Raw genomic sequence first — 13145 nt, 5'->3', positions numbered from 1 at the left:
AAATGCCACGCCGGCATTTTGGCCGGATTTTTGTCGCTACGGGGCACTCGCCGATCCTTTTTACTCCGACATTTCCGATGACTCCTGCCGCACCTTCGTAAGTTTTTACGCATTGTGTCTCTTACCCAAAGTGCAGTTTCAGAGGTCCGCACGTCGAAGTCCTCTGAACGTAAAAAGACAAAAGAAAAAAGTGCGGGCCAAAGTTTGACCTGGGCACACACGTATAAAATGAGAAATAATTGTTGCATGTCTTTCACCTGCCTAAGAAGCGCACGGCTGTAACCCTACGAAGCAGCGAAACCTTGATGTAGAAGAAGAAGCCGCAAGGAGCCGCATGTCAAGTCAAAGAGAGAGTCGCGCGTGTTATACTTTGAGTTTGTGTGCAGTAATTTTGTACCATAAATGAGTACCCGCTCAGTTATTTATTTATAAATACTTTCATTACGTTAAATCTAAGCGTTTTAAAGCATTGTTTTGAACGATTAAGCTTCAATACTCCTGATTATGTGATATTATCTGCCTCTCCCTCCTGGACAGAACAATCTCAGTCAACTATGAATTTACGGTATCCTTATTTTTCATTTATTTTCTCGATGATTTCATGTTGACGTAAATTGCAAGTTCACGTTGTTCCAGATATTATATCCCAACAATTGGCATAAGAGCTTAGGGTTGGATTTGATTGTGATTTTGACTTTTGCTTGTTTGATTATTATTTGGAAATTCTGTTACTGTAATTATGTCTGAGAGAAAATCTGAAATTGAGAAATTTAAAAAAACAACAACTTTGTAGTTATGAAGCATCAAGATGCGACTTTATTGACAACACAAGGTTTGGCCAAAAGGCACCGGATGGTGAAGATGAGTTGCCAATGGAAAATAAAGAGCCTGTTAAATTTGTTAGATGACCTCTTAATAGAGGTTGCTGAGGAGAATGATGTCGCAGTATTATGAACAAAACTTCAAGCACTCTATGTGAAGAAAGGTTTGAACAATCGCTTGTACATGATGGATATAAAGAACGCGGTTTACTAGAGTCATGGGAGCACTTTACTGATTTGTTGTTGTAGGATCGTACTACATTACCTCATAAGAGTAAAGTCCGCCTTATTCTCTACAAGGGTAGAAAATTGCGAGATGACAGTCTGGGCGAAGGAGGCTACACCGACTGGTCTGTAGAAACAATATCGAGAGCCTAGCAGCGGCAGAGATAAAGTACATCGAAATCACGCCATAGAAAGTCCAAGGGACGCGTGAAGTGCTTTGAATGTCACGAGGAGGGTACATCATGAGAGATTTTCCACAGTTGAAGAAATAAAATTGATAGGCATTGAGCAACGCTGTTGAGGGGAGCAATTTAGCAAACAATTAGGAATATCTTCACATAGCTCTCAAACTGCAAAACCGGGGTCTTTGAATTAGCGATGTGTATAAATAACCAGGAAGGGAAAGTGCTTTGCAAGCGAAATGATGGGAACGTGGAAAAACGATTGCATTTTCTGACAATAGGTTTGCAACCAACGAAAAGCATCCTAAGAAGCTTACTTCAGTTTTACCCGACATGATCTCCCCAAACTTTTTCAGTTGTTCCGGCGGGGAAGAATGGTCGATCTCAGCTCCCAATATAGCAGTTGGAATCTTGACAGCTGAACAAAGAACAGAAAAAAATAAGGTCTTTAAGGCTTCCAGTTTAAGGAACACTTCTCAAGCAGACAAAAGTTGTGCCATCGATTTCTTGTAATTGACCGGACATGTTATAGCGAGTATCTTTCTCACTCTCGGCTGCATTGCAGACTCCCATCAGAATTCATAAATTTAATCGTTCATGAGCATTTCATAATAGGCGATAAAGGCTCCCATGCCGAGTACCAAGTCTAATACCCTCATGAAGAAATTATATCGCTGCAGCTGAAAAGAAAATAGCAAGTCCATGTTTATTGGCATAGCTTTACCTTTGATTTGATCTTCGGTCATACGACCGGGGTGCAGAATAACTGCTGCTTGAATGTCTTCAGTGCCTGCTAATTTCACCAGCACCACTCCTGAAAAAGAATAGGCAAGCTCTTTTTAACAACTTGAAAGAACTTTTCTCCAAGTCAACAAAACTAGTTTGTCAACGGTCAATGTAGAACAAATTTCCCATTTCTGAACCCAACAACCCCCTCAGAACTGGGAAAGTGAATTCAGAAAATTTTACCTCCCCAACAAAATCCTGCAGCCCCAATGGCGGACACACCTTTGCTCTTAAGAGCAGCAATCATTGGCTTGGCATCTTCATGCCCTTTATCCTAAAGAAGCAAATGAAGTAAACGTTTATAAAAAGACTGTCTAAAAGTCGGTAACATCGAAATTCATGAGGCTTTTATTCTACTTATGCTGTTTCATGTTTTGCATTTGGAATTTTATATAATAAAGATCTTGATGGGTGTCGAAAATCTTTGAAGTGACCAGCAATCTCCAACCAGGTCTAAATACCAATGCAACTTACAGCGTGTGATATGAGTCTACAAATCAAGTTTGCACAGTAGAAAGCCCTTTGTTTCCTCTGAACTTCTAATGTACTGTCACACTTTCACAGCCTGAAGGAGTGAAAAACTCACCGTGCCATGATTCTTAAACCAAGCTTCTCTATTGAAATTAGGACTAGTGAAATCAATAATGGGATCTCCGTAAAAGAAATCAGGTACAACCACCAAGAATCCCGCGGATGCAATTTTATCTGCGAGTTTCCTACACAATGAAAGCATTCCACAAATAAGTACGACCATTTGAAAAGGTAACTCTTATCATTCTCAATCTTGTTAAAACATAGAATCATGCCGGGACTCTCAAGAAGGCAAACCCAGCTTATGTGATTTTGGTGTTGCAACTAAGGATAACTTTATCTCAAGATGAAACCGAATTACATATCCAGCTGAGCCATATTAGTAGCAGAAATCATTAGAACAAAGAAAACTGTGATTCATATTGAATCAAGCGATGTATATCAAATGTCAGCTGAACTATGCCATGAAGTCCCGCGTGTATATACAATTCAACAAATGATGTTTTAACTTGGAACAGAAGAACGCCAAACACACTTATCCAGAATGAACTGGCTTCGCCCTCAAGTGCCATCTAATGCTCTTCGTCATCACAGGTGAAAGGTGAACGGAAAAGCAAAGCTTTCAAATGTATGCTATCCGGAGAATACAGAGTATATTCACTATGAAATTTCAAAAGATGGCACTACAGAACAACATATACATAGAACAACTTGAGAAAGATTCCATACCTCAGCTTAGGAGCCTCATACCCTGCACAAACAGATGAGCAAAGATCATCAATCAAGCAGCAATATCATGGACCAATCGAAAAGCACAAGAACGACAGAACCAAGAAGATATACATAATTGACCAAAAGAAAAGACCCAACTGAGAGAAACACCACAAAATCAAAATTAAAGAAATGGGCCAGTACCGAAAACATCGGCGATGAGAAGAACAGCACGCTTGGAATCGGAAGGGCCGGTGACGTAAGTCTTGAGACCTGCAAGCTCTTCAACGTGTCCTGCTCCGCAAGTGGAGCTCAGGTTTGGTGGGTTCTCAAACACTGAGAGCTCGACATTTTCCTTTCTTCCTCAGAAATCTGGTGAACGTGGGACGCACTAGGAGTGAGGAATCGGTGCAAGAAGTGAGGAATCGGTGCAAGAACGGGACAAGTTGTGAGAGGCAACAGGGGAAAAGAACCGAGTATTTTATAAGGAAAAGATGGAGGGCCTCAAGGCGTCATTACATGCGTCACTCGGGCAATAATAACTTCCTCACGTCGAGGCGTAGAAGATGGTAGGGACGACATTGACCTGACTCAGTGGGAAGGCGTTCCCGATCACTCAATTACTACTGAGAAGTGACAAAAGGTGAGGTTCGATGTTATTTCCAAATATTTTCTCCAGTGCATCACTTGAGATTCACTTGCATTTATCCCAGCTCATAATTTACTCACGACCGACTGAAGCGAATTGATGTGTGCTTACCTAGTCTAGGTCGACAGCTATGACAAACTTGGATATGGTGACATTCTATTGAACATGACAGAACCCAAGCATATGGGATGAGATAACAAAAATCTGAAATTTGGGGTCGTGTGGATGGTCTCTCCGCATCATAGGCTTATAACAAAGGTGTTTGCATGATTTCGAGTTCGTTTGAGGCACTCCACAAAGTGCTCAAGTATAGCAAAACTAGACGCCTCGTTATTAAAATGACATGGTCAATGGTGATCATTATCGACATCCAAAACAAGATCAACACCCCCAACCATTGGCTCGAAAGCATATTAGGTTGTGGGATTCATGTTTCTATGGACAGAAAACAAAATGAAATCTCAGTCCATGGAGAAAGTTTTATGTGCTCTCGAAGCATGACATTTTGGTCCACTTAAATCAATTGCCCATGGAAAAGCACCATCATTTACTGCGAATAAAGAAAGTAAAAAATGTTCATAACACTTGCCACCCAATGATTGATTTGGATATATAAATACATCATGTCTCAATGGTAACCATGAGATTTTCCAAACTAGTTATCTGCATTACATGAGGCATATAATTATCTTGTGATGTTGAATTCAATCTTTGATGTAGTTTTGAGCATTAGGATTATTTGTCGACAGATATTTCAACATGATTCTATCGATCGAATAGACTGAATCATTCCGCATAAGAAAATTTATCAAACCAAGCAGGGGAAAAAGAAAGCCCATGGACTCCATTTTTGGATTTAGAAAACTGAACTTACTCTCCGCAGAAATACTTTCCTTTGAATAAACGAATACGCTATCTGACATTCCCCTTGAGGTCCTCATCTAGATGATAGAGAACACATCCAATCAATTTGAACAGAGAATTCAACCAGATGGCACGATACAACTCTACATGACATACTTCACTCTCAATCTGCAAAGTTCGATCGACGAAACCGATGTCTTATTTATTAAAGTCACAACAGAACATTATAGATGACAATCCAAAACAGATGACTAGTCCTGAAATTCCTCACTATATTCTGCTTCAATGCCTTAGTTTTCACTTGACATGCTTCAAGAACCAATTCAACATGTCCTCTTGGGCCTCTTTGGCACTCTTGACGGCGGACTCGTCATCGTCATTATACCTCACACTCCATCCATGTCTAACACCAGGGAATATTTTGACATAACTCTCGAACTGCAAAACCGGGATCTTTGAATTGGTGATGCATAGAAATAACCAGAGAGAAGAAGTGCTTTGCGAGCTCACTGACGGGAATGTGATAAAACAGTAGGATTTTCCAATATTTTTTCTTGCAACAAATGCACAAAATATCCTAAGTCGCTTACTTCAGTTTTGGCCGACATGATCTCCCTAACTTTTTCAGTTCGTCTGCAGGGAAAATGTGGTCATTCTCGGCTCCCAATATAGCAGTTGGAATCTTGACGGCTGAACAAAGAATAGACAAAAATAAGATTTTTGCGGCTTCCAGTTTAAGGAACTCTTCTCAAACAGACAAATGTTGTGCGATCGATTTTCTTGTAATTGACCAGACGTATGGCAGGTTTCTTCATCACTCTTGGCTGCATTTGCAGACTCTTTTCAGAATTCATAAACTTATACATAAGAGCATCATATAAGTCCACAAAGCCTCCCATGCCAAGTACCCAGCCTAATACCCTCATGAAGAAATTATGTTGCTATGGTTGAAATGAAAATAAGAAGAAATTCCATGTTCACTGGCATAGCTTTACCTCTGATTTCATCTTCGGTGATATGACCAGGGTGCAGAATAACTGCTGCTTGAATGTCTTCGGTGCCTGCTAATTTCACTAGCACCATTCCTGAAAAGGATAGGCAAGCTCTTTTAACAAACTTTGAAAGAACTTTTCCGTAAGTGACCAGAACTAATTTTTCTATGATGTTTTGGAGAACAAATTTTCCCTATTTAACCCAATAACCTCCTCAGAACTGTGAAACTGAATTCAGAAAATTTTACCTCCCCAACAAAATCCTGCAACCCCAATGGCAGACACACCTTTACTTTTAAGAGCGGCAATCACTGGCTTGGCATCTTCATACCCTTTATCCTAAAGAAGTAAATGAGGTGAAAGTTTACGAAAAGACAACTAAAAAACTGGTGAGATGAAAATTCATGGTGCTCTCATTCTACTGTGACCGCATCATGTTTCACGTCTGGAATTTGGTAAAATACAGACCTAGATGGGTGTCGAAAATCTTTGAAATGACCAGCACTCTCCAACCAGATCTAGCTATTTATGCAACTTACTACATGTGATATGAGTGTAGAAGTCAAGTTTGCTATTTGGAGATCCCTTGTTTCCTCTAAACTTCTAAATGTGCTATAATTCTTTCACGACCTGAAGGAGTGGAAAACTCACCGGGCTATGATTTTTTAGCCAAACTTCTATATTAAAATTAGGATCATTGACATCAATAACGGGATCTCCATAATAGAAATCAGGTACAACCACGAAGAATTCTGCTGATGCAACCTTATCTGCAAGTTTCCTTTACAACAAAAGCAGTCCGCAAATAAGTATGACAATTTGAAAAGGTAACTCTTATCATTTTCAATCTTGTGAACGCATAGAATGCCATGACCCTGTGAATGCCATGACCCTTAACAGGGCGATCCCAGCTTATGTGATGTCGGAGTTGAAACTAAGGCTATGTTTATCTCAAGATGAAACCGTATCACATAAACAGCTGAGCCATATAAGTAGCAGAATTTATTAGAACAAACAAAACTGTCATTTATGTTGAGTTAAGCAATGTGCATCAAATGTCAGTTGAACTATGCCGCAAAATCACGTGTATATGCATTTCAACAGATGATGTGTAAACTTGGAAAAGAAAAACACCAAACACCCTCATCCAGAACGAATTGGCCTCACCCTCATGTGCTATCTAATGCCCTTCAGCATCACAGGGGAAAGGTGATCGGAAAGGCAGAGCTTTCAGATACAGGGAGAATACAGAGTCATTCACTTGCAAACTTTAAAAAATGGCACTATAAGAAAGATTCTATGCAAGTAATCACGCCATACCTCAGCTTAGGAGCCTCATACCCTGCACAAACAGATGAGCAAAGGATCCATCAAGCGGCAATTTCATGGATCGATCGAAAAAGCACAAGAACGACCAAGAACCAAGAAGAAGTAACACAATCAACCAAAAAAGAAAGACCCATCAGAGAAACAACACAGAAAATCAGAATCAAAGAAATAGGCCATTACCAAAAGCATCAGGGATGAAAAGAAGAGCACGCTTGGAATCAGAAGGGCCGGTGACGTAGGTCTTGAGGCCTGCGAGCTCTTCAACACGCCCTGCTCCACAAGTCGAGCTCAGGTTCGGTGGGTTCTCAAAGCACTGAGAGCTCAACATTTTCCTGTTCTTTTACCAAAAAATCTGCCGAACGCTGGACGCACCAAGAGCGAGGAATGAGTGAAAGAATGAGACGATTTATGAAGGGAACGTTGGAAAAAGATCCAAGTTCTGCAGGAAAAGATGGGACGTTGGCGGCCTCATGGCATGCGTCACTCACTCGGACACTGAATTCTAAGGAAAGCGGGGGCTTTGACTACAGGTTCTGATGGTATTCTCCAAAGATATTTCTCCCGTGAAGAGTGAAGACCGCCTCATCTCAACCCACCAATCAATTTGTCGAGAGTGTCCATTTGATGGAGCCCAGCAAGTCATCTGCAAAAGTCCAGAGACCGTTTCCCAAGATCGAAACTTGCAATGAGCAAGACGCGAAAACAAGACGGACCATTTCCAAAAGATCAGATTTTGCAGTGCTCGAGCTTGTCACTTATATGAACAGGAGGGCATTTCCATTTACGACGGATTGAGGTGAACCGATGCGCACTTAGCTAGTCCAGGTCGATAGTTAGGACAAACTTGGACGATAAACATGGCTTGGGAATGAGACCAAGTAGGTCCACAACATACATGCGTTAAGATTACAAATATACAAAACTTGGGGTCACGTCAACGGTCTCTTCAAATTACAGGCTCGTGTCGAAGGTCTTTATGCAATTTGGAGCTCGTTTTGGGCACCTCACAAAGAGCTTAAGTATAGCAAACTTAGACTGATCTTTGTTAAGACAACCTAGTTTATATTGATGATGATCTAGCATTTACAACAAGATCAACGCTCCAATCATTAGCTGGAAAGCATATTGGGTAGTAGCATTCGTATTTCTATATTAGAATACAAACGGAAGAAGGAATGAAATATCAATCTACTAAGAAATTATTATGTGCTCTCAAAGTATGACGTTTCAATTCATCTAAGTAAATCATCAAGTAGAAAAATACTATCATTGATCTTGAAAGAAAATAAGGAAGTTTGTAACACTTGCCATGCTATAATTGATTTAGGCAATAATTGATTTAGATAAATGAGAACCTCGCGTCTCGAAAGTAATTATATAATTCTCAGACCTCGTTATTTGCATCATGCCGGACAGAAAATTGTCTTTGTGACATTGAATTTTATCGTTGATCGTTGATGTAGCTTAGGAGAGCAACTGAATAGTGTTTGACAAGGCCCATCAGCCACCCCATGGGCCTGTCCAAGCTGGACCCATCACAATCTGGGCTGCTGGACATGGGCCGGGTCTCAGACAAAGCATGTCCACAAAATTTGGTAATGTCTCCTCTTGTTGTGTGGACAAATGGTGTTCTGTTTTTCGAAAGAAAAAAAGAATTCGTTAAGTTTGCAATATTCCAACTCTTTTGAAATTGACTAGACGGAACGATTTAGCTTATGTTTTGTAAAATCACGAACTTAACATGAGGATCCTTGGGGCGACGAACTCGTCAGACGATTGCCTTTTGTACATGTTACATTAATTTAATAGAACAAAAATCACGAAACAAACATACTTTACATATATACATATATGTATGTATGGAATGATTTGAGTCATAGTGGTTCGGTTTATATATGATGATTTTCACCTAAGTTGATGCATAAATACATACATAGGTGATAAATAATATAGTGACAAAGCAAATAAATTCTTGTGAGTATTTCGTGACGGGGAGCATGAGAGGCCCCACCTTTGGAGTACGTGAACGGTCGATGTGTGTAGAATGAAAATATCCGTCAAATCAAGGTACCAACTTTGTCTATGGCGATGTCTCCTCATTCTCTGTGTTTGGCCCGGCCCCCTAGGCATCAAATAATGATTAATCCTTTGCTTTAAAAAAAAAAAAAAAAAAAGGATCATCTGACTCTTTATAAAAACGCGTTAAACTTAATCAACATCAAGATAAAGACCCATTGTGGCGACAATCATTTCTGGATGCGCAGACCTACACCAATCCCACCATTGAAAATGTTACTCGCGCGCGTAAAATGTCGTTATCGATGCGAATATATCCTTTTTTTTCCAAAACCCAATCAGACTCTATTTCTTAGGCCAACGTAGTCTTGATGATAATCAAGATGATTTCTTATCAATTAAGCCGTTCTAGCCCTAAAGATGTTGACATTGGGGCGCTCCATAACTTGTGATGGGCGCAATCATTTTGTGGAGTGCACAAGTTGTGCGAAGCTTATCTATTTTCCGATAGTGGCTGTCGCAATCGACGGAGTTTCTTCCTTTTTCCATCTTTTGGCTGGATGCTATGATGGTGAATCTATAATTGGGTTTTTGTTAAGGTGGAGTCTATATTTCAACTTTTCTGTCTTGCCCTTTGTGTGTAATCCTTTCCTTGTTTCTGTCGGTTCAAGGTTTCTCAATTCAACATGTTCTGTTGGGTGAAATTGCTCACCAGTGGCACTACAAATCCAGCTCCTACCAGAGATGATATTAAACTTTTATTTTCCCTAATTATTAGGCATAGATTTTCTTTTTTGACCTTTCGATAAATTGGTGAATTTAAGAAGCAAATTGGCATGGTTAAGAAATAAAAACCCAATGATGATCCAAATCGAATTAGTATATATGCAAGCTATGGAGCAACAAGTGTTGAACAAGCACTACTGCTAGACAAGTGATGCCTAGACAACACCTATGATAGCCCAACGTAACCTAAATGAGTGATAGCATATATGGGAATTCCTTAACACAAGTAAACACTCATGATATGCATTTCAATGCACAAGCACGAAATGCTACGAAGAAAACCTCACTATTTTTTCGTTAATTCATGGGAAAATTCCAAATAAGGGCTTAAAGTGCTATTTTTTTTCTCATATGATAGCCTAAAGTAGACTTTATTTTAAATAAGGGCTTGAAGTCTATAATTTTCTTAAATAAGGACCTGAAGTGAAATTTTCTCATATAAATACTTAAGGTAGCCGTATCAATTTCAAAGAAGAGGGACGAAAGACATTTTCGTCTTTAAAAAAATTCCCTTTTTGTCCTTTTTTTCTATTCTTTTCTTTTTCTTTTTCCCCCTCTTCCATCAAGTTGCTAGACTCAGGCAACGGCTCCACCTCCCTAGCATTGGACAAGGGTCGCCTCACTTGGGCTAGCAAGGGCAACCTTCACCCTCACCCAACACTAGCAAAGGCAACCCTCACTTGAGGCATGGCAAGAAGGAAACAATTCTAGAATCAATTTCTCTTTTTATTTTTTTTCTTGTTCTTCTTCCATTTTCTTCTTCTTCATCTACTGCCACCACCGTGGTTACTGTCCACCGTCTGCCGCCTGCCACTGCCTGTCACTAGCAACCAATCCGACAAGGCTTGGAGGGGTTGGGCGAGCCTGTTGGTGGCCAAGCAGGCCTCGCCTAGCCCCGCCGAGGCTCGACCAACGAGGGCCGACCTCGCGAGAGCTTCCAGGCGACGCCCCAAAGGAGGTTTCCAACCCTCGTATGGCCGGTCGCCGACCAACCCGCCCGCAATTGGCCACTTGAAGAAGAAGAATATGAGAAAGAAAGGGAAAAAAAGAAAAGAAGGAAAAAGTAATGAAAATATTTACAAATTAAAAGAAAATTATTTGAAGTAGAAATTTTGAGTACGGTACCAAACGCAATTTTATTCCGGGAATTGAATTTTTAGACAGTTACCAAACGATTTAAAATGCTTAAAAATTGTTCCCGAAAATATAAACATTACCAAACGCGTCTTTATGAATCAAATTCGAGACTTCAATGATTAGTCTCAAGACCTCTTGGATTCAGAATGTTAGTGCCTTGAACTTGAGACCCCAACGCACGCCACTAGACAACAAGGCAAGACGAGACCTCGGTGTCCTACTTAGTGCCTCATATATAATCTCGGGAGCCTAGAGATTCCAATACATGGATGTGTAAATTGACCCTGGATCATCGACATAAGCATCCTAGTCCACAGCCAATACGCCACTCTCCTTGGTTCTTGGCACAAGGATCAAGGTCTATAGATACGGATCATTCGATGTGCGCTAAACTTGGATCTCAAAAAATAGTTTGGAAATACAAAGGTCTCAAAATAACTTTTAGCTTATTTGAAAAGTTGAATTAAGAAATGCTAAACACATATTCTGAAAATTGACGACTTCGAAATCTCCAACATTAAGATCTTAGAAAAAAAAAATAATCAGCAATGTCCAATCCCCAAGAGACAAATGGCCCATCATATGCTTTGCTTTTGTTTGGAAGTTCCTTGAGCCATTATCAACCAGTCACAATATGCTGCTGGATCTTTCTTAGGAATCCAGCTAATCGCCGGCTGTTGGAGTCCCGACATGCTAATGCAATTGATGAACGGGACACTTCAATTTCAGCTTGGATCGACTAATATAAGTCTACGCCTGGGGTTGATAGACTTTTAATTCAAGGGCTGGCTCCTAGAGAAGCCAAATCAATCAATTCGGACCAATCCAGGTTCTTGTCATTAGACTATTCCAACAACTACCGTAAGGGTGCCAAAGTTCACGTCCAAGTTCAGCGATATGGAAGTCGCCGGATTGGAGACAAATCAGTTGTCCCTGTCATGACGTTAACATGTGCATATTATATACCGACGAGGCGGAGAAAAGCATCAGCTATTTCACCAATAGGGCAATAATAAGTACCTTAACCAGGAGATGATAATGTAATCTTTTAAGGAAGTTCAACCTTCATGACGAGGAAAGCATAAAGCTTACGCGTCCGTGTATCGGAACAACAACTCAACCAAGATGCAAGTGCTTCTCTCCTCTTTGGCTTAAAAAGGAGCTATGTATGTGCGTAGAATTGGGTGATTGTTTGTACGCACCGTGCGCACGCTTGCTTAATAATCATTATGCTTATTTTAATTTGAATTTTGTAATATACATGATTAATATTTGTAGGTTGATAAAATTTCAGTCATAGAGTGAATTTCGTCGTTAAAAATACTAAGAGAATAATGATAAGAAGCGGAGATCATATGAAGAGAATTCCATGTGACTGTCAAAGCTGCAGACAGTGGGTTAAAGAGATGGCGCTTTTTGGTACAACGTAACTTTCTTGTCAGTCAATATAAGAGTAGGTGCAAATGGGTAGTTACGTGAGGAACCAAATGAAGGTGGGATATTATCAAAAATGTAATTTATCTCTTTTTTTTACTATTTAATATTTCATATATGGATAATTTAGGAAAACCAGTAATAATGAGACAAAAGCCACTATTTGACTTGATTACGTGGATATTCAATTGATTATACCGTTTTTTTTTTTGTCAAATTGATTGTACTTTGCATTGTCGAGTTTCAAACATTCCTTCTATGTTTGTTCATTTTCCTCAATCCCCAAGTAAGAGACTTGGATAGATTGATGCTATGTTGTTAGACCTAAGATAACGAATTACAGAGTATGAGCCGGACAAACACCTCTCCAGAGGATGTAAACAATCCCGTGTTCATATACCTTCAATCTTTGAATTAGGGCGTAGCCTGCCACATCCGTCAACCGGGCATTTACAAATGACCTGAGTACTGTTTTTGAAAATGACAATGCTTAGAGTACAAATAGCACTTCAGTCCCCCTTATAATCCACACTAAAATATGTTGATTTGGGGGCATTTTGCGGCGTGGAATTGAGGCATGCGGGACGCCCCAAATTCGTGTCCAGCCGTCGACTGTTGAATATTCCCTAGGAGTCAACTCTTAGTTGATTGCGTGCCATTCTTTGCGAGACACTCTTTGATG

The 13145-nt window shown here is 40.0% G+C and overlaps 2 protein-coding genes across 2 annotated transcripts; both read right to left on the bottom strand.

Annotated features, from left to right (window-relative positions):
• Positions 1-1357: 1357 nt before the first annotated feature.
• Positions 1358-3622, bottom strand: LOC120287326 (endo-1,3;1,4-beta-D-glucanase-like). The gene is given in 8 exon segments (XM_039300096.1): positions 1358-1396; positions 1546-1646; positions 1953-2042; positions 2198-2288; positions 2601-2730; positions 3275-3296; positions 3461-3589; positions 3592-3622. Coding segments are annotated over 8 exon segments (618 nt in total). The 5' UTR covers positions 3608-3622.
• A 1275-nt stretch (positions 3623-4897) lies between these two features.
• On the bottom strand, positions 4898-7645 carry LOC104414904 (endo-1,3;1,4-beta-D-glucanase). Its single transcript, XM_010026126.3, is given in 8 exon segments — positions 4898-5207; positions 5360-5382; positions 5385-5459; positions 5765-5854; positions 6010-6100; positions 6413-6542; positions 7082-7103; positions 7271-7645. Coding segments are annotated over 8 exon segments (720 nt in total). The 5' UTR covers positions 7419-7645; the 3' UTR covers positions 4898-5066.
• Between the last annotated feature and the right edge of the window lie 5500 nt (positions 7646-13145).

This window comes from Eucalyptus grandis, chromosome 8 (assembly GCF_016545825.1).
Source record: "Eucalyptus grandis isolate ANBG69807.140 chromosome 8, ASM1654582v1, whole genome shotgun sequence".
Classification (NCBI taxonomy): Eukaryota; Viridiplantae; Streptophyta; class Magnoliopsida; order Myrtales; family Myrtaceae; genus Eucalyptus; species Eucalyptus grandis.
Note: the sequence above shows the minus strand (reverse complement) of the source record. Positions and strands in the feature narration are given on the sequence as shown.